The sequence below is a fragment of the Gouania willdenowi genome, chromosome 7 (genome assembly GCF_900634775.1).
Source record: "Gouania willdenowi chromosome 7, fGouWil2.1, whole genome shotgun sequence".
In the NCBI taxonomy this organism is placed as follows: domain Eukaryota; kingdom Metazoa; phylum Chordata; class Actinopteri; order Blenniiformes; family Gobiesocidae; genus Gouania; species Gouania willdenowi.
In genome coordinates, this window is record NC_041050.1 from 30631475 (window position 1) to 30657558 (window position 26084).

Below are 26084 nucleotides of genomic sequence, written 5' to 3' on the forward strand. Positions count from 1 at the left end.
TTTCCCCATATATATATTTTAATTTGTATACCTGCATCTAAAACTCAGGAAGCCACTTGATAAACTTTTTTCTTTTGCAGAAAATAAAGCTGTAGTGCTGAATAATGGAAGTTCCTAGTCGTGCAGAGGGGAATAAGGTCCAGACGAAGTGTCAAAGTGGATCGGAACAAATTTCTGAAAAATCAATAACAAAGATTTGAATTAACATTGACTCATGAAAATGGTGGAATTATTGCTTCTAACGGTCACGTTTCAACTATAAATTCCCCTCCTTTTTACTCTTTGTGCTGCATACTCACAATTGAATCTTCAAAGTGCAAAATGGAGGCCAGTGGGTTTCCACAGCGAGAACGAACACGGACGAAACCAAGAGCTGTGACAGACATGGAGGTGTACGTGGCCACTTCCTGATCCATGCGCAGCTCGTCCAGGGGAGGGAGTCGCCTACGCAGCAGAGCCACAGCAGGACTCAGGGAGCAGGGCTTCACAGCAACGGGCTCTGACAGACAAACAAACAAACAAACAAACGTGTGTTATTATCATCATCAAAAAAAAAAGACACTCTGCTGCATCTCACAATTTGTCGATACCTCTGTGTGGACGCTCAGACAGGTTGATCTGATTGATTCCTGCTGACTTAGCAGAAAACTCATCGAGCTGCAGCAGTTTAAAGCTCGAGGACGGAGGGCCGCCCTCATCTGGTTTCTCAAAACGCGGCGCTCTAAAAAGCTTTTTGCCCGTTGAAAAGAAGATGACGGACTCTCGGTCAGGTGCTTGAAGGAACGGCTGGGCATCCTCAACCTTCGGCTTGTCACCTTCTTCATCACTGGAGATCCTGCTCTGCCTCTCTGTATCCTCACACTATTATTTAACAAGACAAGACGCAACAGAATAACATTTTATCCAGTAAGAATTCAGCTGAGCTGTTGGAGTGGGTCTTACCACTGAGGCTGTAACTGGGAGTTGCTGTGCACACGTATCAGGGTCCTTGGGGTCAGGGTTCTGCTCTTCCTCGGCATCGACAAACAATCTCTGGACAACCTCCTGCTTAAAAAAAATACACGTGAACTCTTAAACTTCACGATCTGATTCAATTCAAAACAGCTCAAGTGTTTTTCAAAGCCAAAAACAACTTACTTCCATATAACATAAGGAAAGTGTTTTCAAAAAGAGAGGCAGGATAGAATTCAGGAGGAGAATTTAAAAAGGGTTAAGGTTACAACTACATTGAAACACGTGTATCAACGGAAGGCATGAAAATACAGAATAATTTAACAGATTAAATAAAAAGACAGTGAAAACATAAGCATTTTTTAAGTAAACTATTAAAAAAAACAGATTTTAAAGGGAGCAGCAGGACGGTAATGTCTGATTATTATCTGGTGCGGCTCTTTTCCCTGTCTGCGTTGGGCTATGTGTATAATATATTGTAGATATATATATATATATATATAAAATGAGATTACAACTGAAAACATAGTAAGAATTATAAAATGCAGCAAACAATATGTAATAATATAATTGAAAAGATATGGTATCTTGTATGTATGTATGGTACGGGTATAGCAATGTATAGAAATTTGGCTTTATTGACACAATTATTTTTGCGTTCATATGTATAAAGGTAGCTTATATTCTAATTATAGCTTGTAAATGAGTAGTTCATAATATTACAGTATTTACATTGTTTTTTTACATAGCTTTTATTTATATAGCTTATAGATAAATTGGTTATACAGACTATAAGAGTGGTAGTATTAAATAAGTCAGACTTCTTCCTAATCATGTAAATATTTTATTGAAATCTTAATTGTGTTTTTGACCTGCTTCGGAAACTAACGTGTTTTGTGACATTCCTTTTATTTTATTAAGTATTGTTTTTGTTGTACATAAATAAATCAAATCAAAAGTAGCCTACATATGCTGACTGGAGGAGAATCCCTTAAGACAAACTCATCTCTGCTAAGAATAAACATACACTCTTCCCTCAAAAAGGCTCGACACACGTTTTGTACATGAAGGAAAAGGCTGCTTCTCACCTGCTGCTGCGACTGAAAGTAACCTTTGCAGTTCTTGGCTCCAGGTGTCGTGTATGTTAACGGTTGTGTTGACTGATGCCATTTCTGAAGCAGAAAAGCGATACTTTAATGAAATACACGGAGCCAGGTGTACTGAGTGTGTGTACACAATACTACGCGGTGACCAACCAAAGCAGACATGGGCCGATGCCTGGAGACTCTCTGTGGAGTCCATTTGCTCTGCGGTGTTACTCGGAGTGCCACTGAGGTGAACGTAGTCATGTGAGGTCACGGTTTTAAAATATGACACAAAATGTTGAATTCTTCTCGACTGAAAGCTCAACAAGTTTACCTGCAGGTCCATCAGATGGCTCCATACGATTTTTCTTAACCAGCACTCTCTGAGCCTGGGGGAGGAAGCAAAAAGGAATATAAATCTAAATAAAATGGTTACCACCAGGGTTGGGGATAATTAGATTTGTAATTATGCAGGGGTGTTCTGATCCGATAATGATATCAGTCTGATATCAGCCTGAAAACTTCTTTTTTTGCAATTCAATTTTATTCAATTGTAAAATAATATAGATATTATGTTGAAGGATAAAATGTATGTAACCAACTGGTTAATAATAAATGAGTCAGTTTTTCTCATAACTACTGCTGCTGACTATTGTTCTCTGTTTGAGTAACATCATTTGATCAAGCCTTTTCTAACATTTCACACTACAAAAAATAAGTAATTATTATTTTTTTATCAAAGAAAAAAAAGTTAGAAAAGTATGTATGATTCATGCTGATATCGGACCAATATCGGTATCGGCCGATACGCAAGGCTGCAATATCGGTATCGAATCGGAAATGAAAAAGTTGTATCAGGACATCACTATAATTGTGAAATGGATCATTAATTACAATTATAGCATAATTATAGTATTGTAATTTTAAAAAGCTGTTGCTGTCATAATTAAATTGTAATTGTCATGTAAACTCTATAAAAATTGTCAATGTACAGTTCTACACATATCTAGTTAACAATTATTAAAATGCATTCAATATGAAGCTTTCCCGCATTTTACCATTTAAATAAAAAAATAGATTAAAATCTTTATTTTCATTGATTTAGGAAGCCTAATTAGGTAATCAATAGATAGGAAAGAAATTAGATATTTATTTTTTTGTGTATTTTACAGCTGATTTAGGACCCGTTATCATTAGAGATGCTAACAGAAAGCTAACACCAAGAGGAATGTTAACTTTTTTTTTGGCTATTTATTTCAGGCTCAGTAATTGAGAACATAATTGTATTTGAGTTTGAGGATAAAAAAAATATCATTTAATTGTAATTGAAATCTGAATTGTAACTGATAAATGTAATTGACCCCAACCCTGGTTACCATACAGTGGAAAACGTAGCAGAAACAAAACGTTTCTTTGCGTCCATACTGTGTAGATTGATGTGCCCCGGCCTGGTGGACATGTTGAATTTCGTGGCGTTGCACCCAAAGGTTGCCCAGCTTTCACCCCCTCATTGAGGAGAATGCTCTGCAGCGCTGACGGGTCTGGAGAGAACTGCACTGACTTTACAGAAGCTGGGAAGACACGAGAAGAAAGTCATGTAGATTTAACTTCTACTCATTTTTAAAACATTAAAACAAAAGATTAAAGTAGCATTTAAAAAAAAAATAAAAAATGAAAGCGTGTTTATACAACAAAGAAGAAAATAACATGCAAATGCAACTTAAAAAAAAGTAAAGGTCAATGACCAAACAAAATTTAAGATGGATTTTAGGGCTGAGCTGGTATGAATGCAACTGCCGTAAATTAGGTGGATATTCAGTCCAATGGCCTTTTCCAAGGAAACTTTTAGGTTTCCATTTCTTTATCATACATTTTTGAGCGCGATGGTCACTGTTTTAAGTAAAAACAAGCTTTTGCAGTTTCTTTGAGAAGCATAGAGCAGGATCTAGAAACCAGACTCCATAGTGACACCATGGTGGTTAGTGCAACTAAAGCCATCAGCCAAGCCGCGGCAGGGGCGTGCATTAACTGTTTATCACCGTAGCTGATACTGTGGATAGAGGATGGATACCAGACCAAATCCTGACAGTTCGGGTTCGGACAGATATTTAGAACTGGTGGTCGGGTTTGGTCACATAGTGTCATTTGTGCGCAGCATTCTTACTTTCCTGCTGTAGCTAGGACAATTTTAAAGGAATACACCATTGAAACATTCCTTTTTTTGCAAAATAACTAATAATAACTAAAAAATAATTATCTTTGATACATGTATTATGTAAATAGATCTGATGGGTCTCTTGTGTGCACTGTGCCCATTTGTTTCACTTTCGCTTGTTACCCGTGCACTGATCTGATGTTGACATTAACAGTTGTTTGTTAAAGCTGATATCTGGAGTTTCTGAGAGGACGTCTCGATGTCCCGCCCTAAACAGCTCCACTTCCTCCCCCTGCCTCTGCAATCTACCAGAAGCCACGCCTCTACTTTTCTGCATGTGCATCGCGGAACATAACAAAGTCGCATGGGGTTGCATTGATATAGGTCTATGGGTCAGGTAACAGCCAAAATCATATTTACCTGTTTGCTGTTGTGACGCACGGCCTTGTTTCCGTGCACAGTTCTGCATTCACTTTGATTGACAGACTCAAAAACAGGAAATCGAAGCCTATTGGCTGGGCGCACTCGGTGATCGTTACCATTTGTATAGAGGTCTATAGGATGAAGGAGGGACTTCTATACATTAATGTATACCATAGTCTAGTTAGGTATTTTTTCGCATTTCAAAAGAATCATACATAAACATAGATTTCTCAGAAACTCTGGATATCAGCTTTATTAAAATCGGTGCTTACCACTAAAACAAACGCAAATATGTTATTTCTTTGAGAAACAAAATTAGGTTTTCACTGTTGGGTCAGACTCGGACAAGGAATCCGCACTCCAACTGTGATTTATTTACTCGCCATTCATGTGACTGTTTACTGCAAGACGTGTGCACACGCCTCTGCATTCATCTGTGGAACCAAACAGTAGTTTAGTCCACCGTCTTCTTCTCATTCTTTTTTATTTCCAGGGTATTGGGACGCCTCTCCAAGCCGTCAAGAACGCTCACCAGCGTCATTCGACGTCACCATCAGCGTTATTTGACTTCACGTCTGCAGAACTGTATGGGGAAATCGGACCCGGAACAGCAGTAGAAAATGTATCACGCAATCTTTTCAATGCAATATGTAGAAATGTGTGTGGACTCATGCTCTTTGGTTAGGAACGCTTCATCACCCATTAGCAATAAAACAAAACTTAGAATTAATGTTTATTTTTTCTCAAATCATGCCCTATGCTCCTTTAATGGTGTGTTGCAACCAACCTGGTGCATATCACCACCTACTGTATTGGAGTGTGTAAATCTTGGTGCCATCTACGTGAGGTTGCAAAAAAAAAAAAAATGGTGGTACTTAGCGTAGACTCCAAGCTTTTGCATTTAGACACATGTATCCCTAATGAACTCCTTATACATGCCTGGAGTCCAGTTTAAACCCTGTGGATGCTGCCATATTTAAACCTTAAAAAAAACACCAAAAAAACATGTTTCAAGTATTCTCTAATCCAAGTTGTATATTACAAATTCAGTAAAGCTTAAACCAAGTAGAGAAACTCAAATAAGAGAGAAAAAAGGTACAGAGAGTCGTTGGTGTCATAATTACAAAGATAAGGCACTATTTGAATTAGATTCAAAATTTGAAGGTTGTTTTCCACGTGAGAACATGTAAAACAAAATTTGTGCCTCAGGGCTCGCAGCATACTATAAGAAATTAATAAATAATAAAATGATTCCTCAAATGCCTTGAGAAGTATCAGAATGTCTCATTCTGAATAAATTACTTTTCTTTTTTAATATTCAAGGTTTTATCGAATGGGCATGGGGGAATATATACACTTGTATATATCCATCCTTTACGTTTTTTATTAATATTATCATTATTATAGTGTTTCTGGTTTGTTTTTTTTCGCACCATCCACCAAGTTAAATTCCTTTTATCGTTTTTAAACTGTACTTGGTGAATACAAGATTTTTCTGATGCTGATAATGGTGAATGAGTGAGGGTTTCCAGGGTGATGCTAACCTGTGGTGGGTCCAGTTTTCTTCCGACTCTTCATGATGGAAACTCGCTGAGGCTGTGAAAATGTGATACAAATAATATAAAACATAGCTCTGACCATAGACTGTAAAAGAATAGACGGGACAAGCGCCTCCAAAAGTGAAGTGCTTTTTTTTTTAGAGCTCCCCCTGCTGACTGGCTGCAGTATAGGTCATAAGCCCCTCCTCCTCACTGTTAACGAATGGGATTTGGGTCAAACTGTAAAGGTAAAATACTCGTCACATAATTTCCTTCCCAAACCTAAACTCTGCTGTAATTATTAGTTATTGTCACCCAGTTTTAAATAAGTTATTTCAGGTTGAAATACGGGATTTGACGTCATATATTGACAGCCAATGATTGGGCAGTTGGCAACTAAATGGGCAGGGCGTTTTACCAGGAACCTACTGAGCAGACTCTGGCTCCAAATTACGTCAAATTTGCAAGATGGCTGCAGCCTTAAGCGCTGTATTTTGGCTTCAAGAACGTTGAGTGGAAACTATGGAGGACGTCACGTCCATTCTTTTTACAGTCTATGGTTCTGACGTGTCAAAAATATCTTCATGATGAAACATGAGGTGTAAAGAGAACAAATAATGATTTCTGATGAACAAACTCACCAAGTAGTTGTATTGTTTGGACTGGGGAGTAGCAGAGGTCACATCTACTCCTTTGTTGCAGAGGATGCTGAGTAAAGCCTTGTGATCGGACTGGAAGTTTTCCTGTTTGTCTGAAACACAGAACATGTCAGACAAAGAACCAACATGAACATCTTGTCCAGTGGTTCACAATCTTTTTTGTCCCGTCTACCCCCTTTGCATTTTTGTCAAATCACATGTACCCCATCTTCATATAAGTACCGTCTACATAATTTCATATGCTTTTTCACTTGTGGAACAGCGGGCTCCCCTAAACCTCTAACTGTGTCTCGAACATTGGTTCCGTCAGGCTTAATCTACATCAGGGATGGGCAACTCTATTACAGCGGGGGCCACAAATACGTGATTGTATCTAATCCAAGGGCCACATTATCAACCTTAGAATAATTACAGATCTGAGCATTAATAGAGGAGGAAAAAGGGTTTTGTCTTTGTCTGTGGTTTTGTTTTGGCAGTTTTTAGTCATTTTGTGTTATTGGAGTCATTGTGTTTGTTATTTTTTGCGTCCTTGTTGTAATTTTGTGTATTTTTCTGTCATTTTCTGCATTTTTTTTTTCTCGATTAGTGCGCTTTTGGGTCACTTTCTGTATTTTTGTTTTAGTTTTCTGCATTTTACTGTCATTTTGTGCACTTTTGTTGACAGTTTGTGTGTCTTTAGAACTATTCTGTAATGTGTTATTGTGTTTTATGAGTCAGTTTGTTTTATTTTTGGATCGTTTTTGTATTTTGTGCATTTTGCTGTTAATTTGTGCATTTTGGGAGTTATTGTGTGTATTATCTTGGGTTTTATGTTCCTTCCCACTTGAAATACAAATTTTGGGGATTTGTAATGTGGTCCCCGGGCTGCCGGTTGCCCATGTCTGATCTACATATTCTAAAAAAATGAGTGTCATTAAAAGCTAATTTAAAAAAAAAATACCAATACAATTAGTTCAATACTAAGTAAATGTGGTCTCCTATGTAAAATGGAGCTAATTATTGTCTCTTATTGTAAGAAATGTGATAAAATGGCCTCTACAGCATAAAATAATCCCGTTTCAATAAATTACAAAAAAATATAGTATTTTATTGAGCAATTGTACAGTTAGTTTGTGGTGAATTTGTCAAAAAGCAAAAAAAAAAAACCCAGAAACATTTCCCGATTACTTTTAAATTAATTGTTAAATCTGTCCAACATGTGCTCCTGTACCCTGGGAACCATCTTGTCATAACGTAATACTCATTAATATTAGAATGATGAAGCGTTATTAATAATTCAATCAAACCTTTTAAAGAGTCTCCCTGCTGCTGTGATGTGGGGTCAACATTAGAAGCTTCCGATGGCTCCTTGATACTAAGCTGGTTCATGTTATCCAAACAGAACTCAGAAATTACCACAGGCTTGGTAGAGAAAACTGATTTGTTCTGATGCGTCATGCTTCCAGAATTAGACAACGTGTGTGAAGTCTTAAAGTTGCTGGGAGGACCAGTTTGTGCTGATGGATGGGATAAAACATTCTCCTTCTTGTTGTTTAACACAGTAGGTTGACTAGCAGAATTTGCATTGCACATGTTTCTCTGAGGAGTTTTAGTTCCAGTCTGCATCACAGTTTGTGGCTGTTTGACAGTGGCCACTCTTGAGCTTCTTGGCTGGGAGAAATTGAACGGCACAGGCCGGGTGCATGGCCTTTTCTTCTTTGCCTTTCCCTAGAAAGAAAAAGAAAGAGAAAAGGCAGCGCATTGGAATTGAACCATGAAAACTGTGATTGGCAAAGTGTGAGGTGCTTCCTGTAGAGTTGTTGGAAAGATCAGCCCTTCAAGATAATTCATTACTGTAGTTTGTTTAAATGAAATTTGAAATTACAGTTTTGCACATTTTCAAATTCATGCTTAACCTAAAAATGGGGGCCCAATGAACAAATAACTCCCCATTTTTTAGGGAGGATTGTTTGATTTGCCAAAATCTGATACTGATAAGTCTAACTACACCACGTAGATGTGTATATTTATACAGTGTAATCTATTTCTGAGACTTCATAAAGCACGTGTCAAACTCATGGCCAGGGGGCCAAATCCAGTCCTCTGGATCATCCAATTTGGCCCGCAGAAGAAAGTAAAAAATGACAAAGAAAGCACGACTCATCCTTCAATTTTCCTCAAATTATTACATAATATTTTCCTTAATTAAATAGAAATTGGTCACAAAATCTAGGAGATTAAAAGTGAACATCCTGTTGGGACTGTAATCTGCTTGGATTTTGTCAGTTTCTTACATATTTAGTATTTTATGTATATGTAGAAGTGCAAACAAGGGCACAATAATGTTGAAATTACTCATTTTCCCACATAAAATCTGTGGCCCACTTAAGATCAAACTGTTCAGTATTTGGTCCCTGAACTAAAATGAGTTTGACACCCCTGCCATAAAAAAAGGAATGTAACATTTATTTATCAACTGTACTTACAGCCAAAGGATTCTCTTCCCACTTGCTGTGAGACTGACTGAAGTTGGAAGCTGTCTGAAGATGAAGGGACTTTGCCAGCACTGGGAGTCTGCTTCCACCCTGTCCCTGTCGCACTGGTGCCTTCCTCCCAATTTCAGAGATTTCTGGATGTTGGTTCTCAGCGTCTTTGTTAGAAGTGAGGGGCACTGACACAAGTTTGGATTGCTTTGGGTCGGCTGGCTTCTTGTTTTGTTCATTTTTCATTCTGTGCAGAGAAAACCCCAAAGAGAACTAATACAAAACATAAACACTTTTTCACATATACTAAATCAATCCTTATGATTCCCAATATTAATCCTCGAGACTACACCATAGTGCATACGGTTTCTAATTTTAAAGGTTTTAGGGAACACTACAGTACAGTCCCTATGAGGTGTTGCCTCTAAAGCTTCCAGATCATAAAGCAATATGGCATGGAGCCTTTAGACTAGGGCTGGGCAATATGGACAATTCAGATTTATTTACATAGCAGAAATTACAACAAGAGTTGTCTCAAAGCGCTATCAAAATATAAAATTTGTTGACAAACCCAACAAAATCCACATGAACAAGCATATACAATACAAATCTGGGTATTTTTAACTCAATAAAGTCTCACAAAAAGACAAATCTTGGTTCTTTGCTGATGCAAAATGTCACACAATCACATTTATTAACAAACAGCTGCACAATAAGTTACACTTTTGGCTTTTTCTCCTTTAAGGGACAGCACGTGTGAGTGAGTTCTGTAGTGTGGCTTGTTTAGGGGTTGGTCTGGGTAAGAATGCACTCAGCAAAACATTTAACTGTGCTTTTCATGCTCTTCTGAGAAGTAACAAAAGTAGTGAATCCTAAAGCGAGTATTTTAACAAAAAAATGAGCTATAAAATCAAATTTTATTGGTATAGACGCAATTGTAATTTTCCATATCGCCAAAACAGGTATCGCCATATATCTTGACTCTCGATATATTGCCCATACCAAGCCGGTAGCCTTTAAACTGCACTAATGTCTGGTCACTCTGTGATTACTTTTTTTTTTTTTGACATCTATCACTATGTTTTCTAACATAAAAAGCATAAACTTAATGCTTATTTGAAAAATGCAGTTTTTTCACATTTTTCCATGTGACATTGGACATAGATATCCACTTTGAAAAGGTTTTATTTGAACTTTATTATTAGCTAACATTTATTGTCTGATAATCTTTGTAGCCAAAGACTGTCGAAAACCCTTAAAACCAGTATTTATGTATGCTTTTCTTACTAGAATGTGTTATTGCAATATGTAACTTAATTAGTAGGGGTGTCCCTATCCGATATCGGATATTGGTCCGATATCAGCCAGAAAATGAATATCGGATTTTATCGGACTGCATCTAAAATCTCCGATATATATTCTATAAGCCTTTTCTAACATTCCACACTACAAAATAAGTAATAAAATTATGTATAATTCGTGCTGATAGCGTATCAGATAGGTATAATTTTCTGTACCGAAGCAAAAGAGCTTGAATTTGAAAAACAAGGCGTTTTTCCGTTTTTTTCGTGTTTTTCATGTTTTTGTTACATAATGAAAAATGAATGAACGAATGATACACGGATTAATTTGTCCTCTGATCAATATTTTCTGATGAACATTATACAGCAACTTGATTTTTCATCTCTACGTTTAATTTTGATATTAACTGGGGGAGAATATCGCGATATATTGTGATAATATTGTATCGTGACATACGTATCGCGATCCGTAACGTATTGCAACATCCTTGCCAATACTCACCCCTACTGTTTAGGCAACTAAATGAAAAATGAATGCAGTACTATGCAAGTGATCATAAGAGTTTAACAGTAAAAGTTACAAAGTTGCTTACCTTTGGAAGTCATTGTGGATTTTGTTGTTGCTTTGCTGGCGAAGGATTGCCGAGGGCTCCATGATCAGGAGTGAAGGATTGTGTCAAGTCAAAATGAGAAGCACAACTGCAGGCCTTATAAAATAAAACACGGAAGAAAATCAGTTGGAAAACTAGTAGAAAGACACTCAAGTTGACATTGGGCTAAGTTAAAACCTTCTCATTACCAACCTGTTTGGATTTGACATGCGTATTTCTCAATAACCGTAACTCTTAAACCGTTTAAGATAAGTTATATAAAAAATATGATGTATGGTATGATAGACTTCACATTAGGGTAAAGATATGCTGAGTGGGAGGAACACGACCCGCAGCTTGGAGTTGAGTGAGAGGGAGCGGAGAGAGAGTGGATTTTGTGAAGAGTTTTGTAAGATTTTAGCATAATAATAATAATAATAATAATAATAATAATAATAATAATAATAATAATCTAGCATATTTGAGCCTCACCTCAGAAGAAAACATGCAAAGAAAGTCAAAGAGAGTGAGCAAGGTGGAGACACTTCATGGGAACCAGGCTAAGTAGAAAAGTTGGTAACCTACAAGCTAACTTCTGTTGTTTTAGGGTTTTATGTAAAGTAACAAAAGTTTTTTAATTCGCTAAACATTAGATTCAACTTCATTGTAACTCTAGTTTTTATGTACAGTGAATATTTACCTTGCTCAAAATAAGGTTCAGCTTTATTGAAATATTTTTCATTATCATTCGGAATTCAACATTTTTCACACATTTTATGTTTTATTCATTTTTGTACTTAATCTGGTACAAAAATTCATTTTGGATGTACGAATTATCTATCTTGTCTTAGATTTATTTAACATCGAGGCCTTCCACTTCACGAGCAGAGACCAGAAGTGGCAATGGTGTCAGACAGTCATTGTCCACTCCTACAGCGAGGTCATGGATAACTGTGGTCAACCTGGACACAACCCATGATGCCCACTGAGGTTCCTGCTCCCGAAGTTCAGCCACCCCTCAACGGCCATCTATCAACTTTAGGGCAGAAGTTTTAAAAATGTTGTGCAATAACAGAAACAAAAATGTGGCCAGAAATCTCCAGGGAGGGAAAAAAATGTGCATATCTCTCTCAGTACATGAAGGCCAAACCAACCAAGTGGGGGCTGAAATTCTTAGTGCTGGCTGATATGAATGGCTGAATTGTTGACTTCACACTAGGAGTGTGACAATATGTCGATACGGCGATATATCGCAATATTTTTTTCGCACGAACGATTATCGATATGTATCGACTTAAAAAATATTTTTTTCTTTTTATTATTATTATTATTATTTTCAAAAATGATCTGCTTTTTCACTAAAATGAGCTGGTAGGTCTTCATAGAAATTTTGTCACTGTTTGTTGAAGGAACCAATATTTTGTTGACTGGAATAATGCACTTTAATGATGTCACTGGTAACAAAGACCCTATTTTTTATTTACAGAAAGCACTATTGGAGATACTTATTCATTTACATTGGTATGTTGACATTTATTTACAGAAATGTTGCACTAAAATATTGTCACTGTTCATAGGACACTTTTTCAATCTATTGTCTTTCAGAGATATAAAATAAAAATTGTATTTTTTCACTTAACCTTTTTTTTTTCTTGTTATGTCAGATTATCGTAGATTAATTTCTGACCAATATATCGATAATTCCCACCCCTACTTCACACTGTATATACAAAAAAGTCAACGACAACAACAACAGCATCATCAGGTAATGAGCTGTTTAATGATGTGATGTATACATTGTTTACTGTGACAACTTTTACACAAGTCCCCTCCTCTTCCGTCACATGGGCCAGCAGGGATTGGGGACCTGTGGGGAGAGTTGCTGTTCCAAGTGGTAATTGATCAAATCAATCACAAAAACAGCCCTCAACCACCTAAAGAACATCTCTAGAGTGAAAGGTTTAACGACTCAGAAAGATCAGGAGAAGCTGGTCCATGCTTTTATCTCCAGCATACTGGACATATGTCTTTTGACGGGAATCCCCCAAAAGAGCATCAAACAGCTACAGCTGGTTCAGAACGCTGTGGTTTGCCAGCTGCACCACAGCAGACAGGAAGAAGCTCCAGAGGGTCATAAACAACGCCCAAGGACTGATTGGCTGCCCTCTCCCATCCCTGGAAGACATATTCAGCACGCGCTGCTGCCTCAGGAGAGCCCACAACATCCTTAGGGACTCCTCACACCCCGGTCACCACCTCTTCCAACTTCCGCCCTCAGGGAGGGGTTTCAGGGCAATAAAGACAAAAACAAACAGACTAAAAAACAGTTTCTACCCAAGAGCTGTTGTTGCCCTGAATGCCTCAAACCCCAACAAACCCTGAATCTGCTGTTTTAATAGCCCTCTCGTCTTGTAATCCTCTGGGGACTGTATAGTTTTGTTAAGATTATAATGTCATGCACTATTCTATTTTATTTTGCAGTTTTTACAGACTTTGATTAGATGTTTTTGCACTAATTACCTGTTCACACTTTTTATGAGAGCTGCTATTTTTTAATTTTTTTGTGCCTCTGAAAGAGTAACAGTGGCAATAAAAGGATTCTGATTCTGAAAACCAGAACAAAGAGGTCAGAACACAGTTTTAAAATCTTTACACTGGCTCCCAGTCGGCCTAAGAATAAACTTTAAAGTTCTGCTGCTGGTGTATAAATGTGTGAATGGGCTTGAGTCCAGAATACATCAGTGAGATGTTACTAGTCAGGTATGAACCCAGCAGGTCTCTCAGATCTATGGGCACAGGTCAGATAGTTGAGCCCAGAGTTCACAGCAAACATGGCTATGCTGCTTTTAGTTGTTATGCTGCAAAGAAGTGGAACAAGCTGAAGTCAGCATCCAATGTGAACATTTTTAAATCAAAGTTAAAGACACTCTTTTTCTCGTTTGTGTATGGCTGAGTGAGATTTTTAATCATGTTATTGTTTATTTAATGTTTTTGCTGCTGATTTTAATGTTCTTGCTGCTGATTTTAATGTTCGTATTGATTTGTAAACTGCGCAATGTTTTCTGTTGCACTTCTTTTTATCATGTAAAGCACATTGAATTGCCTAGGGGTGGACACATCAGACCAAATGTTGGGAAACGACTCATAAGAACCAAAACCGAAACCCAGCGTTTTCTCGACATTGCTGTCAATAACACAAGGATGGCAGTATTTCCAGAAGGAGCTTTCTGCATTTCTGCTTGTAGTCACACTGAAAAACAGACTTTGGTCACAGAAGACCCCCACCCACTGAAAATCAATGTCATATTTTTAATACAAAAACAGGCAGAAAGATTGAGATTGAAAAGGCCAGAACTTTTTTTTGTTGGTTTTTTGTACACATGTAAAGTAATTAAAAGTTAAAATTGTTCATGTGAAATTGTTTGTTCGTCATTTGAATTCAGAGTTATTATAATGTTGTAAACTTTAAAAATCCAAATCGGTTTAAAAAAAAAAAAAAAAAAAATTATTTAATTTTTTTTTAAACTATTATTACAGGTCATACCACATACTGAAAATTGAGGTTATCTTGGAAAAAGGGGAAAACCCACTCAGTCATTGTACATTTTTTGACAATTCTACAGCCTGAATATAATTATGGTCATAAGAGGGAAGACAACAGACAAAGTCACAAACAAAGGTCTCTAAAGACAACCAAGATTTATCATCCACAGCAACCAAAACATGACTGCGCATATCAATGGTCTTCAACAGCATTAACAAATAGCCTAAGCTAAAAGCTAACACTTTAGCCTGCTCCATTCAAGCTAAACGTTACTTACTTTGCACAGTCAGAAGGAAGAGGGGGCACTGTTGGTTCCTTCAGGCTGTCTAAATAAAACAGTCCTAGTCCACAGTGTTCCGAGGCTTTGTGCTCCTGTTAGTACAAATTTAAAGGAGTTTTTTTCGCTCCTGTTTGTGTCAATTTAAAGGATCCAGAGAATGTTTTGTGTGGATTTAAATGACTCCGCACCGTTTCTGCTCCACACTGTCAGCTTTGTAAAAAGCGCTCTACGCCATTGGTCAGAGTCAACGCCCGAATAGCCAATGAGCGGGCTCGATTCGTCATTGGCCAATCAGGAGCCGACCTCTCAAAACAGCCCCATGGAAACGAAGTGAAAGATGTTCTGTCACGTGACGGCTTGTTTGCCGCGAGGCGTGTTTTTTTGTCTTTTTTTTTTTTTTTTTTTTGTCTGGTTGCTTTTGATAAAAATCCATCCTTTTCTGACCCGCTTGCTCCTTTTTCAGGGTGTTGCTGGTGCCTTTCTCCAGCTTTCTTTGGGCGCTAGGTGGAGGTACACCCTGACGGGGCGCCAGTCCGTCGCAGCTTTTGATAACCTACTGAGATAGATGTCAACATCACTTGTAACATCACTCATCATAACATCACTTAGTGGTGGATGCTTTTACTTCTTATTGTTTATTCTTTTATTGTTTAGCTGAAAATGGACATATAAGTGGCATTAAAAGTCTATAGAATAGATCAGTGCTTCTCAAACTTTTTTGAATCCAAGTACCAAGTTTGTCCAGCTACAAAACTTTGCTCAGAATAGCTTACTATTAAAACAATGATGGAACAAATGAGGGTTAACATTTTGTAACACTTTGATTGAAATGTGTTTTATTGACATAAACTTTATTTTTGATTGAAAAGTATTTTATGATTATCATTAAAGTCGTCTTTTTGTATTTGGGCTATATTATGGTTAGTACATTTGTGTCTTTATTATTTCAATCAAAGAAAAAAAAGTGTTCAAATGCAATTATTTGGGTCTCAAGTATTTTTTTAGGAAGTGGCTATACGTACGTAGCCGTATCGTACAGCGCCCCTCATTGGCCAGTTTAGGTCACGTGAGCGCCCCTTATTGGCCAGCACTTGTTAGCTATTTCTAAACTACGTTACGGACTAACTAACCCTAAAATAGCTACGTACGGATAGCCACTTCGTTTTATTCTTTTTTTTACATTTTAAAACTTTTTTTCTTTGAGTGAAAATATTTTATTTTTTGATTGAAGTAAACTTTATTTGGATGAAAATTTATTTATTTATTTTTTTAAATCGAAGTGATTTTTAATGAATAATAAAGACACAAATCTACTTCCATACCAGGGGTCTGCAACCTGTGGCTCTGGAGCGTCATGTGGCTCTTTGACTCTTTTGCAATGGCTCATTATAGTTTCCAAAAAAAAAAAAAAAATAGTTGTTATTTTCTTACAGAGGCTATTAATGATTAATGACAAATAAAATCATGACATAGCAATTTGTTAACCTAAAAATAAATCACGTTGTGCAATGACTCGGTCATCTTCCTACTTCACCTCCTGCAACTTCTACAGACCGTTTCCTCTTTCCTTGCACCTGCTGTGGCTAACCTTAAGTTTTATATCCCTGGTAAGATAATTAAACCAACAAAAACACTATTCTGGAAGAAAATAGAGATTTTTATTGTGTTACTTCACTTTTTGTAGCCCTTCGAATACTTTAAATTAAAAAAAAAAATCTTCTTTATGTAACATTGTGTTACAAGATACTGTTTTGTTATTTCTTGATGTTAATTTATTTTAAACTGTTTTTAAGTTGGCATTTACAATAGCAATATAAATTTAAATTAAATCAAACACTATTCTATATAATTTGAACTGTATAGAATTCAATACTAGCGGTGTTCCAATCCAATATTGATATCGGTCCGATATCAGCTAGAAAACGAATATCGGATTTTATCGCACTGCATCTAAAATCACCGATATAAGCTTTCCAATAGCACTTCTGTCCATAGGTGTGGTTCACACTCCAACAAAGTAATCTATTGTTGCTGACTATTACCTGACATCTATCACTCTATGTTTTTTCACAGAAAAAGCATAAACTTAATGCTTATTTGAAAAATGCCGTTTTTCCACATTTTTCTATGTGACGTTGGACATTGATCAACTTTGAAAAGGTTTTATTTGAACTTTGTTATTAGCTAACATTTATTGTCTGATAATCTTTGTAGCCAAAGACTGGCGAAAACCCTTAAAACCAGTATTTATGTATGCTTTTCTTACTAGAATGTGTTATTGCAATATGTAACTAAATTAGTAGGGGTGTCCCAAATCGGGATCCGATATTGATATCGGTCAGATATCAACAAGAAAACAAATATCGGATTTTATCGGACTGCATCTAAAATCACCTATATATATGATATTTATTCAATTGTAGAATACTGTAGATATTATGTTGAACCAACTGGTTAATAATAAATGGGTCAGTTTTTCTCATACCTACTGTTGCTGACTACTGTTCTCTGTTTGAGTAACATCACTTGATCAAGCCTTTTCTAACATTCCACACTACAAAATAAGTAATAAAAGTATGTATGATTCGTGCCGATAACGTATCGGATCAATATCGGCCGACACACAAGGCTGCAATATCGGTATCATATCGGAAGTGAAAAAGTTGTATCGGGACATCCCTATTCAATACACTGTATTGTCTTCATTGAGAATGTATTGATTTCGGCTCCGGAAGGACTTTGATCCACGTGAGATGAGGCAAAATGGTTCCTGTGAGCAGAGCCGGATTATATAAATGGACTTCACTAGGCAGAATGTATTTTTTGGCCCCTCCTCCATTGATGTTATTTATGAATTGAAATCTGAAACTTACCAAAGTTAGTATAGTAACTTATTATAATAAGAAGTTAATTCACATTTTACATAGCGTAGTCTTGTTGGATCTTTGTATACTGAAATAAATTGTGTCGGACATTTTTTTAAATTATTATTATTTAGACGTTATTACCCAGCTCTATTAAATGCTATTAAAATATCCTTATCTTATCCATTGTGAGTGTCATTTTTAAGGCAGTAGTAGCAGTAAATCACCAATAGGTATCAGCATTGCTATGTAAACAGAGCAAATGAGATAAATGTTGTAAGCTATTGCATTTTGCAGAAAATCTTAATTAAATGTGTAGATTAAATTGAATAGTTAAATAAATAGTCAAATATACTTGATTTATTTATTTCTTTAAATGTAGTTTTACAACAAAAACAATAATTGATCAAAGTCAGTGGAAATGCCACAAAGACCCTTTTATTAATCACTAGCAGGTCAATATCAACATTTTGTGCCACTTTTGACTTTTCCCTTCATTAAGGCTGAAATGTGTGACTAAATTCTGTAGTACTTTTAAACCACATTAAGCACGCTGTCCCTTTAAGAAAGTCAGCTGAGCTGCTTGGTCCCTCTGTCTGGCCCCCCTGTCAATCGGGCCCCAGGCACGTGCCTAGTTTGCCTTTGCGTTAATCCGGCTCTGCCTGTGAGAGTAAAAGGTTCCTAACCATCACTGCTCAAACACCTGATCTCCAGCGTTATTCAGTGGTCCTCCAGCAGGGGGCGTCGTTGGTGACTAACTAAAAAGCCCGTGCTGCGCTGACAGCAGTGACACAGTGTGAGTGTGTGGATGTTATCGTGGGTCTGTGTCAGCCCTGGAGGGAGAAACAAGAAGAAGAAGGACCAGAGAACATGGACTTACGCTCGGAGCTGCTGAAGTCCATCTGGTACGGCTTCACCGCCCTGGACCTGGAGAAGAGCGGCAAAGTGTCCAAGTCTCAGCTGAAGGTCAGTGCTGGGTGTGTGGGTTAGTGGTTGTGGTCCAACACCAAGAGGAAGAGAAGCTGTCAGTGTAAAGGCTCTGTTTGGACTCATCTTTTTCCTGACTTTGTAACACTCAGTCAAAAGCAGAGTATGAACAAACCTGAAGCACTTTGAGCTCACTTTGGCATTTCATCATCACTGAGTTAGTATTTCCGGTGTGTAGTTTCTTTCCACCACATGCTGTCAGACCAACCAGGAAGAAGTTTGTTCCCTATACTTAGACACAATGTGTGTCTGTGTGAGAGAGTAACAGTTTGCTCTCAGTGTGCACCATGAATGGCTTCCCTCATCTCCAAGCTGTGCTCTCACCCCAGTCCAAGTGCACAAGCTTGTAGTGCAAAGGAACCTGTGGCACCGGGACCAGCATGCTCAATGGACCATGTTCAACACATGTGTAAAATTGTCATTGTTGTAGTGGAGAGATGGGGTAGGGGTGGGTGGGTGGGTGGGGGAGGACAAGCTGTGCTGGGGTTGACCTCACTTCTTTGCTCCTTTGTCCCTTGGTGTTGGCTCCATTTTCAGCCCCTGGTTTACTGCAGGTCATTCCCATGACTGAGCTTATCCCTCTCATGTATGCAGATACTTACCAACAGAGGTGAAAGTAACAGATTACAAGTACTCACGTTACTGTACTTGAGTTGCTTTTATGTGTACTTTTTTGAGTATATTTCTGAATCAGTCATTTTACTTGCAGTTAACTGTGTTTTAAAAGAAGTAAAATATTTTTTATTATTCCTACACCCAACCGTTACTGGGTAAATTATTATTTTTTGTTTTAAAATGATCAACGGACATTGTGAAACTATTAAAAAAATTTTTTAAAATGAGCAGATATAGATCTGTTTTTTCTATGCTGTTTTTGTTTTGTTTTTGTTTAAAATTTTATTTTTTATCTTTTAAGTCTGTCCCAAAATTTGCACTACTTTCCTATGTTGGTATTTATTTTCTTCTTACTGTTTGTTATTCTATTGTGTTGCTACAACATGTGAATTTCTCCTATGAGGATCAATAAAGTTCTATTCCAACAATCAAATGCATCACATCATAGCCGACCAATCAGATGAAACGTAATGCACGGCGCCAACACAGCATTGAATGGAGTTTATTTTCTCAGTTTTGAAGTTCATAAATGTAGTATATATTATTTTTTTTTATTGTATTGGGCAATTGAAAAGTTCTTAGTATTTTTCTTCCACAACTCATTTGTCCTGGAACTCCTTCCAGGCTATTAATGCAGCACTAATGACACGTACAGTATGTCATCTTATAGGGGCGATGTCAAGGATGTGCAGTCCACCTTTTTTGGAGCCAAAATGTCAAGGTCAAGGTTGCACCAAGTGTCAAAAACCAAAATTTTCCATATTTCTACGAATATTTATCATAGAAGATTGATGGTTAGGTTACGTTTATGAAACAATCATCTCAAGTGGCGTATTTTATTTCTTTGAACCGAAGCTGTACGATCTACCAGTAAAAAGATCGGTCGGGGTCAAAGTTCATGACGGTATGAAAAAAAACAAAAAAAATACTTTTTTTCCCTATAACTTGGCCACAAATTGAAATACACAGCTCAGACTGGTACCATTGAACAACATTTTCTTTCACATTTAAGGTCAAGGTCAGTCTTCTGTTTTTCCTGCATTATTACTTTCAATTTCATGAGTAAAAAGAACAAACTTGTCAACAAATCCAGATACAGGTTGTCATTTTTGCAATTTTTTTTCAAATTGGCAAATACGTATTCGCCTTGCGAGTACAGGTCTTGCCTAGTTTTGAATTGAACTCGTTGGTGGTGTTTCATTTAAAAAAGAATTGTACATTAAAACTTTTTTTTATTACATACAGATGTGTTTGTAGAAATGAAGTTCAAATTGTGGTAGACGTTGTCTCTTCCCTTTTAAGTTCATACATGAGATGTTTACTGTATGCAAGGGAACCGTGGCAAGATTTTCCAGAAATAAACGTAAGGTGTAAAGAGTACTGATATATCCTGATCAAAGTAGAAGTGCTGCTACTTGATTGAAATTGTACTCAAGTACAAGTAAGTCGTACATAAAATACTCAAGTCCAACCCTATGATGTGATCCATTTGATTGTTGGAGTTTCACAATGTCCAATGATCATTTTAAAACAAAAATAATAATTTACTCAGTAACGGTTGGGTGTAGAAATGTAACATACTTACGTACAAGTAAAATGACTGATTTAGAAATACACTCAAAAACGTACAAGTACCCATAAAAGCAACTAGCAACGTGAGTACTTGTAATGTGTTACTTTCCCCTCTGATCTAAACACAGCATGCTTTTATTCATACTAGGCATGGAGCTTTCAAATATTGGTCCTGTAAATCTCAGACATAAGGATGCTGAACACTCTAGACAGGATGTGGTTAGAGCTCAACCAAGTCTAGATATCTCAACATACCAGCTTCTAAATACACGTTCACTGTGCAGAATGTTGCTGCTGTACATTCTCTTATCAAGCACGCTATGAAAGATTGCTACAAATGTGCACATTATGATACATTTTCCATCATTACAATTAAGAGGGGAGAAATGCAATGTCATATATAAAATGATACAAGTAATGATTGGAGAGGAAATCCTAAAAATGAATTATGTATTAAGTTGGATTCAAATAGTATAAAGTATGAATTGTGTGTGAATCTGTCCACATACAATAAACTCATATTTTTAAAATGTAATAACACTGTTAAGAAACCTTATTAATTCATTGGTAAACAAAGAAAAGTGAGAAATCTAGCCCTTGATCATAGAATGAGTATAATTTTTTGTGAATTTTATTTTTGCCATCATGATGGTAATATCTTTGGTCCCTAACAAAAGTTGACATGCTCAAGATTTAGAGACAAAGTACTAAAGAAAAGAGCACAAATGAACAATAACTAATAACAAACAAACAACACAAAATGATTAATATGTTAATATTATATCTTCATATGCAAAGTATGCTACATACTGTATAAGAAGGTACATACTATAGTACCTAGGTTCCCAAAGTGGGGTACGGGTACCCCCAGGGGTATTAAAATGGTCATGGGGGTACGTGAATCAAAATGAAAACAATGACAAGATTGTCAACTAGAATATAAATAGAGATGCTAATGAAAGGTTATTTTTATTGCTCAGCTAATGTTAGGTTAATGCTAATGCAAGGTTATTGTTATTGCTCAGTTAATGTTAGGTTAATGCTAATGCTATTGCTAGGTTAAAGCTAACGCTAGATCAATGTTAATGCAAGCGTAATGCTAGGCTAATTCTATTGCTATGTTAATGTTAATGCTAATGCTATCGCTAGGTTAATGCTAGGTTAAAGCTAACGCTAGGTCAATGTTCATGCTAGCGTAATGCTAGGTTAATTCTATTGCTATGTTAATGCTAAGTTCATGCTATTGCTAGGTTAATGCTAGGTTAATGTTATTGCAAGGGTAATTCTATTGCTAGGATAATAAATAGGCTATGTTAAAGCTAATACTTGGTCAATATTAATGTTATGCTAATACTTGGTTAATGCTATTGCTAGCTTAATGCTATTGCTAGCTTAATGCTAGGTTAAAGCTAATGCTAGGCTAATTCTATTGCTATGTTGATGCTAGGTTAATGCTGTTGCTATGTTATTGCTATTGCGAGGTTAATGCTATGTTAATGTTATTGCTAGGGTAATAATAATGCTATATTAAAGCTAATACTAGGTCAATATTAATGCTAGGCTAATGGTATTGCTATGCTGATGTTAATGTTGATGCTAGGTTAATGCTATTGCTAGGTTATTGCTAGGTTAATGCTAGATAATGCTAATGCTATTGATAAGATAATGCAGCACGACGCGGGCCAGCACCTGCATCCTCACTGGCATTTTCTGCAGGAAATGCAATTATTGTAGTTATTATTATTATTATTATTATATATTATTCATCAACAGGATAGGTAAAATTCACTGTGTGGCTACATTGTATATGACATTACATTATTATGTTTTTAGGTGTGCAGGAGTAGGGGTACATGGCTTAAAAATGTCTGAAGGGGTACATGACTATGGAAAGTTTGGGAATCATTGCTATAGTACATAGTTTTTTTTTTGAAAAATACACAAAATGTAATTCCATAATGACAAATTAAACACATAATTTAAAGATTTGTGTAAGTGTTTTTTTTTATTTTTACATGACACCCTTTGCCCTGACACGTACAATTAAGTTCAATGTTTGAAAAGCCCTGATGTAGACACACCTTAATGTTTAAAGGATAATACTTGTATCTCTGTGACTTCACAGGTATTGTCTCATAACCTGTGCACAGTCTTGTGCATCCCACATGACCCGATTGCTTTGGAGGAGCACTTCAGGGACGATGACGACGGTCCTGTGTCCAGTCAGGGTTACATGCCTTACCTCAACAAATTCATTCTGGACAAGGTGATGACATCAGAATCATCTGCAGTGCATAGGGTGTGCTGCTGTGCTGTCAGATTATATGACGGGGTTCCCGCAGATCCTTAAAAAGTTTTAAAAGGCATTAAATTCATGAATTTAAAAATAAGGCCTTAATTGTTGGTAAACTATCTTAAATCAATGTTTCAAAATTCTTAAATTTTAACACATAATAAGATTTTATGATTGTAATTTGTCTCACATTTCAAAAGAAATGGTAACAATCATTTAAAAAAAAAAATGTACATAATTTCACGGAACACCGTGCAATCAAACTTTTAAGAAAGTGTCTATTTGTACGGTTGCCGTAGGGACAACCACCGGTGCTATTGGTACGTTTACAGAAGTACACGTACGTAGCATGTTAGGGTTAGGTTTAGGTTTAGGGTTTGGGCTGGGTTATAACCCTATATCGCAACAATTTTTAGGGTTAAGGTTTGGGTTAGGTTTAGTTTTAGTCACGTGACCTAAACTGGCCAATGACTGGCCTATCACGTGACCTAAACTGGCCAATGAGCAGCGCTCCATACAGATAGAATGTTGGTATATTGATACAGCAACCGTACGGATAGCCACTGCCAACTTTCAACAACATGGAGAAATTCAGATTTAACGAAAATTGCCTGTTCAACGAAGATTTTTCTCAATGGCTTTTCTTAAGGGTTTAGTTTTTGTTGTTGTTTCATAGCTATTGTGTTGTGTGTGTGTGTGTTTTTTTTTTAATGATTTTAATCTGTTTTCTTGCAGATTTTACTGTCATTTTGTGTGTTTTCTTTGGGGGCCGCCATTTCCACGTCTGCACTAGACACTGGAAAAAATTTACCCAAACCCTATGTAATTGATGTGGCATTTTTTTCCCCCTCAGTTGTGTTTACTGTGACGTTGGTCTTCAATTTAATTTGAAATGGCATTAAAAAGTCTTGAATTTAATTTGACTGAAGCTGTCGGAACCCTGTATGAGCCTTTTTGTGTTGCTGTTGCAGGTCGGGGAAGGGTCTTTTAATAAAGAAGACGTGGATGAGCTCTGCTGGACTCTTACTGCGAAGAAAAACTACCAGCCAGACCGCGGCAGCAACAACGTGCTGCCTGAGAGAGACGCCTTTAGGCTGTGGTGCCTCTTTAATTTCCTCTCTGAAGACAAGTACCCTCTGGTGATGGTTGCTGACGAGGTGTGTGTTGCCCTACTGTACATTCACTCTAAATAAAACACAGACTTTTTAAAATTAGATCATAGTATTTTTTTTTAAATAATTGTAATAACATTCGTGGTACATCAACAGAAACCTGCAAAAAATAAAAAAATTCAACTACGAGAAATCATTGAGTCTTTAACACCATCTGATTAGTACACACACAGCGTAAAACCTTTTTTGCTATCTGTTCCTTTCCTGCTGCTGTGTGGGCTCATTTCACACTTGCAAACACCGGTTTCGGTTTCCTGTTCTGTACATTTTTGCAGCAGCTGTCAAGAGTGAGCCCTTTGCTACACACAGATAAATTAGATTATGCAACGTTGAACTCAAATGAGGAAAAGGTAATGGTACAGTTTTGCATGCTAAGTGAAAAATGCCGTGAGAAATGACAGAAAAAAATGCCAATAATACTTCAACTACAGATAATAGGAAACAATGTGGGAGCCAAAACATATGTTACTGCACAGTTTTACCAGAACTTCAATTTCATTGAGGTAATAATTCTACTTTGGTCTCCGAACCTCAATTTATAAGAGCAAACCACCACAAATGGATGTAATTATTGCACTTTAAGTTTACAATGAATGTAAAGGGACCAAAGCTGGACAGAAGCCACTTAGTTTAATATATATTATTGTGTTAATTGAGAATGGCACGCAACCAAAATATATATATTTTTTCATTATCATTTATTATTATTATTACTTTCCTAAAATACGCGATTGCACATTTGATGTTGTTTTTATGGGTAAAAAAAAAGTGACAAATGTTTACTTTTTTCAGTTTTTTTTAAATTTTGTTGGGATTGGAGGCCTGGACAATTTTCCCTCCTCAATGTGGCACACAACAGAAAACACTTGAGAACCACTGATCCAACCTAAGTTATTGAAATTATTGTATTGCATTTATTATTTATTTAGCCACCAAGGTCAGTCAAAGACTGATTTTCATGTTTAAGGAGGACCTGGTACGGCGGTAGCAACAAAAGCCACATTATGAACAATTACATACACTTGTGAAAAAATAAATATAATATCATAAGGTTTGATTCTAAATATACAATTAAGCCCCATCCATCCATCCATCCATCCATTTTCAGAGCCACTTATTCCTGTTTGTCAGGGTCAGGCAGGTCTGCCAGTGCCAATCTCCGGCTCTCATTGGGCGCTGGGCGGGGGTACACCTTGGACAGGCCGCCAGTACAATTAAGCCCCATAGAAGCAAATACATTAGTTGGAATTATTTAATTTTTTTTGTAATTGGTTTTTGAAATGACTTGCGTTACTCCCTTTAACACTGATTTCTGCCAAAGGAAAGTTTTACTCATCTCTGTGTCCTTGAATGAAATTTCTCACAAAAATGATATCCTGCATGTCATAGATACTGTATCTCCTGCTCATACGCACTGAATTCAAAGATTGTCATTATTCAACTGAACAGAAAGCCTGAGAATGAGCTAGAATTTAAAGATGCGGTCCGCAACTCTCAGATCCCTCTCTCCTCCTCCCTCCCTGCTGCTCTCTTGCCCTGCCTCCAAACTTTCCAAAGTCCCTCCCTCAGAGGAGCAAACAAGCTAACGTTAGT

The 26084-nt window shown here is 36.8% G+C and overlaps 2 protein-coding genes across 7 annotated transcripts in view; one reads left to right on the forward strand and one right to left on the reverse strand.

Annotated features, from left to right (window-relative positions):
* On the reverse strand, window positions 1–18869 carry troap (trophinin associated protein). Of its 3 annotated transcripts, none has more exons than XM_028453055.1 (14): window positions 18733–18869; window positions 11168–11281; window positions 9277–9520; window positions 8098–8518; window positions 6794–6903; window positions 6159–6210; window positions 3462–3607; window positions 2371–2425; window positions 2208–2281; window positions 2040–2123; window positions 943–1044; window positions 591–861; window positions 300–499; window positions 1–174 (listed from the first exon to the last, which is right to left on the reverse strand). In XM_028453055.1, exons 2-14 carry the CDS (start codon window positions 11227–11229, stop codon window positions 115–117), a joined length of 1881 nt encoding a protein of 626 aa, XP_028308856.1. In that variant the 5' UTR covers window positions 11230–11281; window positions 18733–18869; the 3' UTR covers window positions 1–114. The 3 variants fall into 3 exon arrangements, with proteins under 3 accessions (XP_028308856.1, XP_028308854.1, XP_028308855.1); XM_028453053.1 differs by having other exon boundaries at window positions 943–1047; XM_028453054.1 differs by lacking the exon at window positions 18733–18869 and adding an exon at window positions 14986–15220 and having other exon boundaries at window positions 943–1047.
* Window positions 18519–26084, forward strand: part of LOC114467060 (differentially expressed in FDCP 6 homolog) — a 20664-nt gene continuing 13098 nt past the window's right edge. For 3 of the 4 annotated variants that reach the window (XM_028453058.1, XM_028453059.1, XM_028453057.1), the window contains exons 1-3: window positions 18723–18818; window positions 23152–23292; window positions 24291–24476. In XM_028453058.1, the coding sequence (XP_028308859.1) occupies window positions 18723–18818; window positions 23152–23292; window positions 24291–24476 (423 nt within the window). Of the gene's footprint in view, window positions 18819–23151; window positions 23293–24290; window positions 24477–26084 lie in introns of all 4 variants that reach the window. The other variant, XM_028453056.1, reaches the window with a different exon arrangement.

What these genes read in the sequence shown, in the direction of transcription:
- troap (XM_028453053.1), bottom strand. Translation starts at nt 11,229, where the DNA reads ATGGAGCCCTCGGCAATCCTTCGCCAGCAAAGCAACAACAAAATCCAC. An exon ending in ATCGGCCCATGTCTGCTTTG is followed by an intron (nt 2,124 to 2,207) that starts GTTGGTCACCGC and finishes TTTCTGCTTCAG; the next exon opens with AAATGGCATCAGTCAACACA. An exon ending in GTCTGAGCGTCCACACAGAG is followed by an intron (nt 500 to 590) that starts GTATCGACAAAT and finishes TTTGTCTGTCAG; the next exon opens with AGCCCGTTGCTGTGAAGCCC.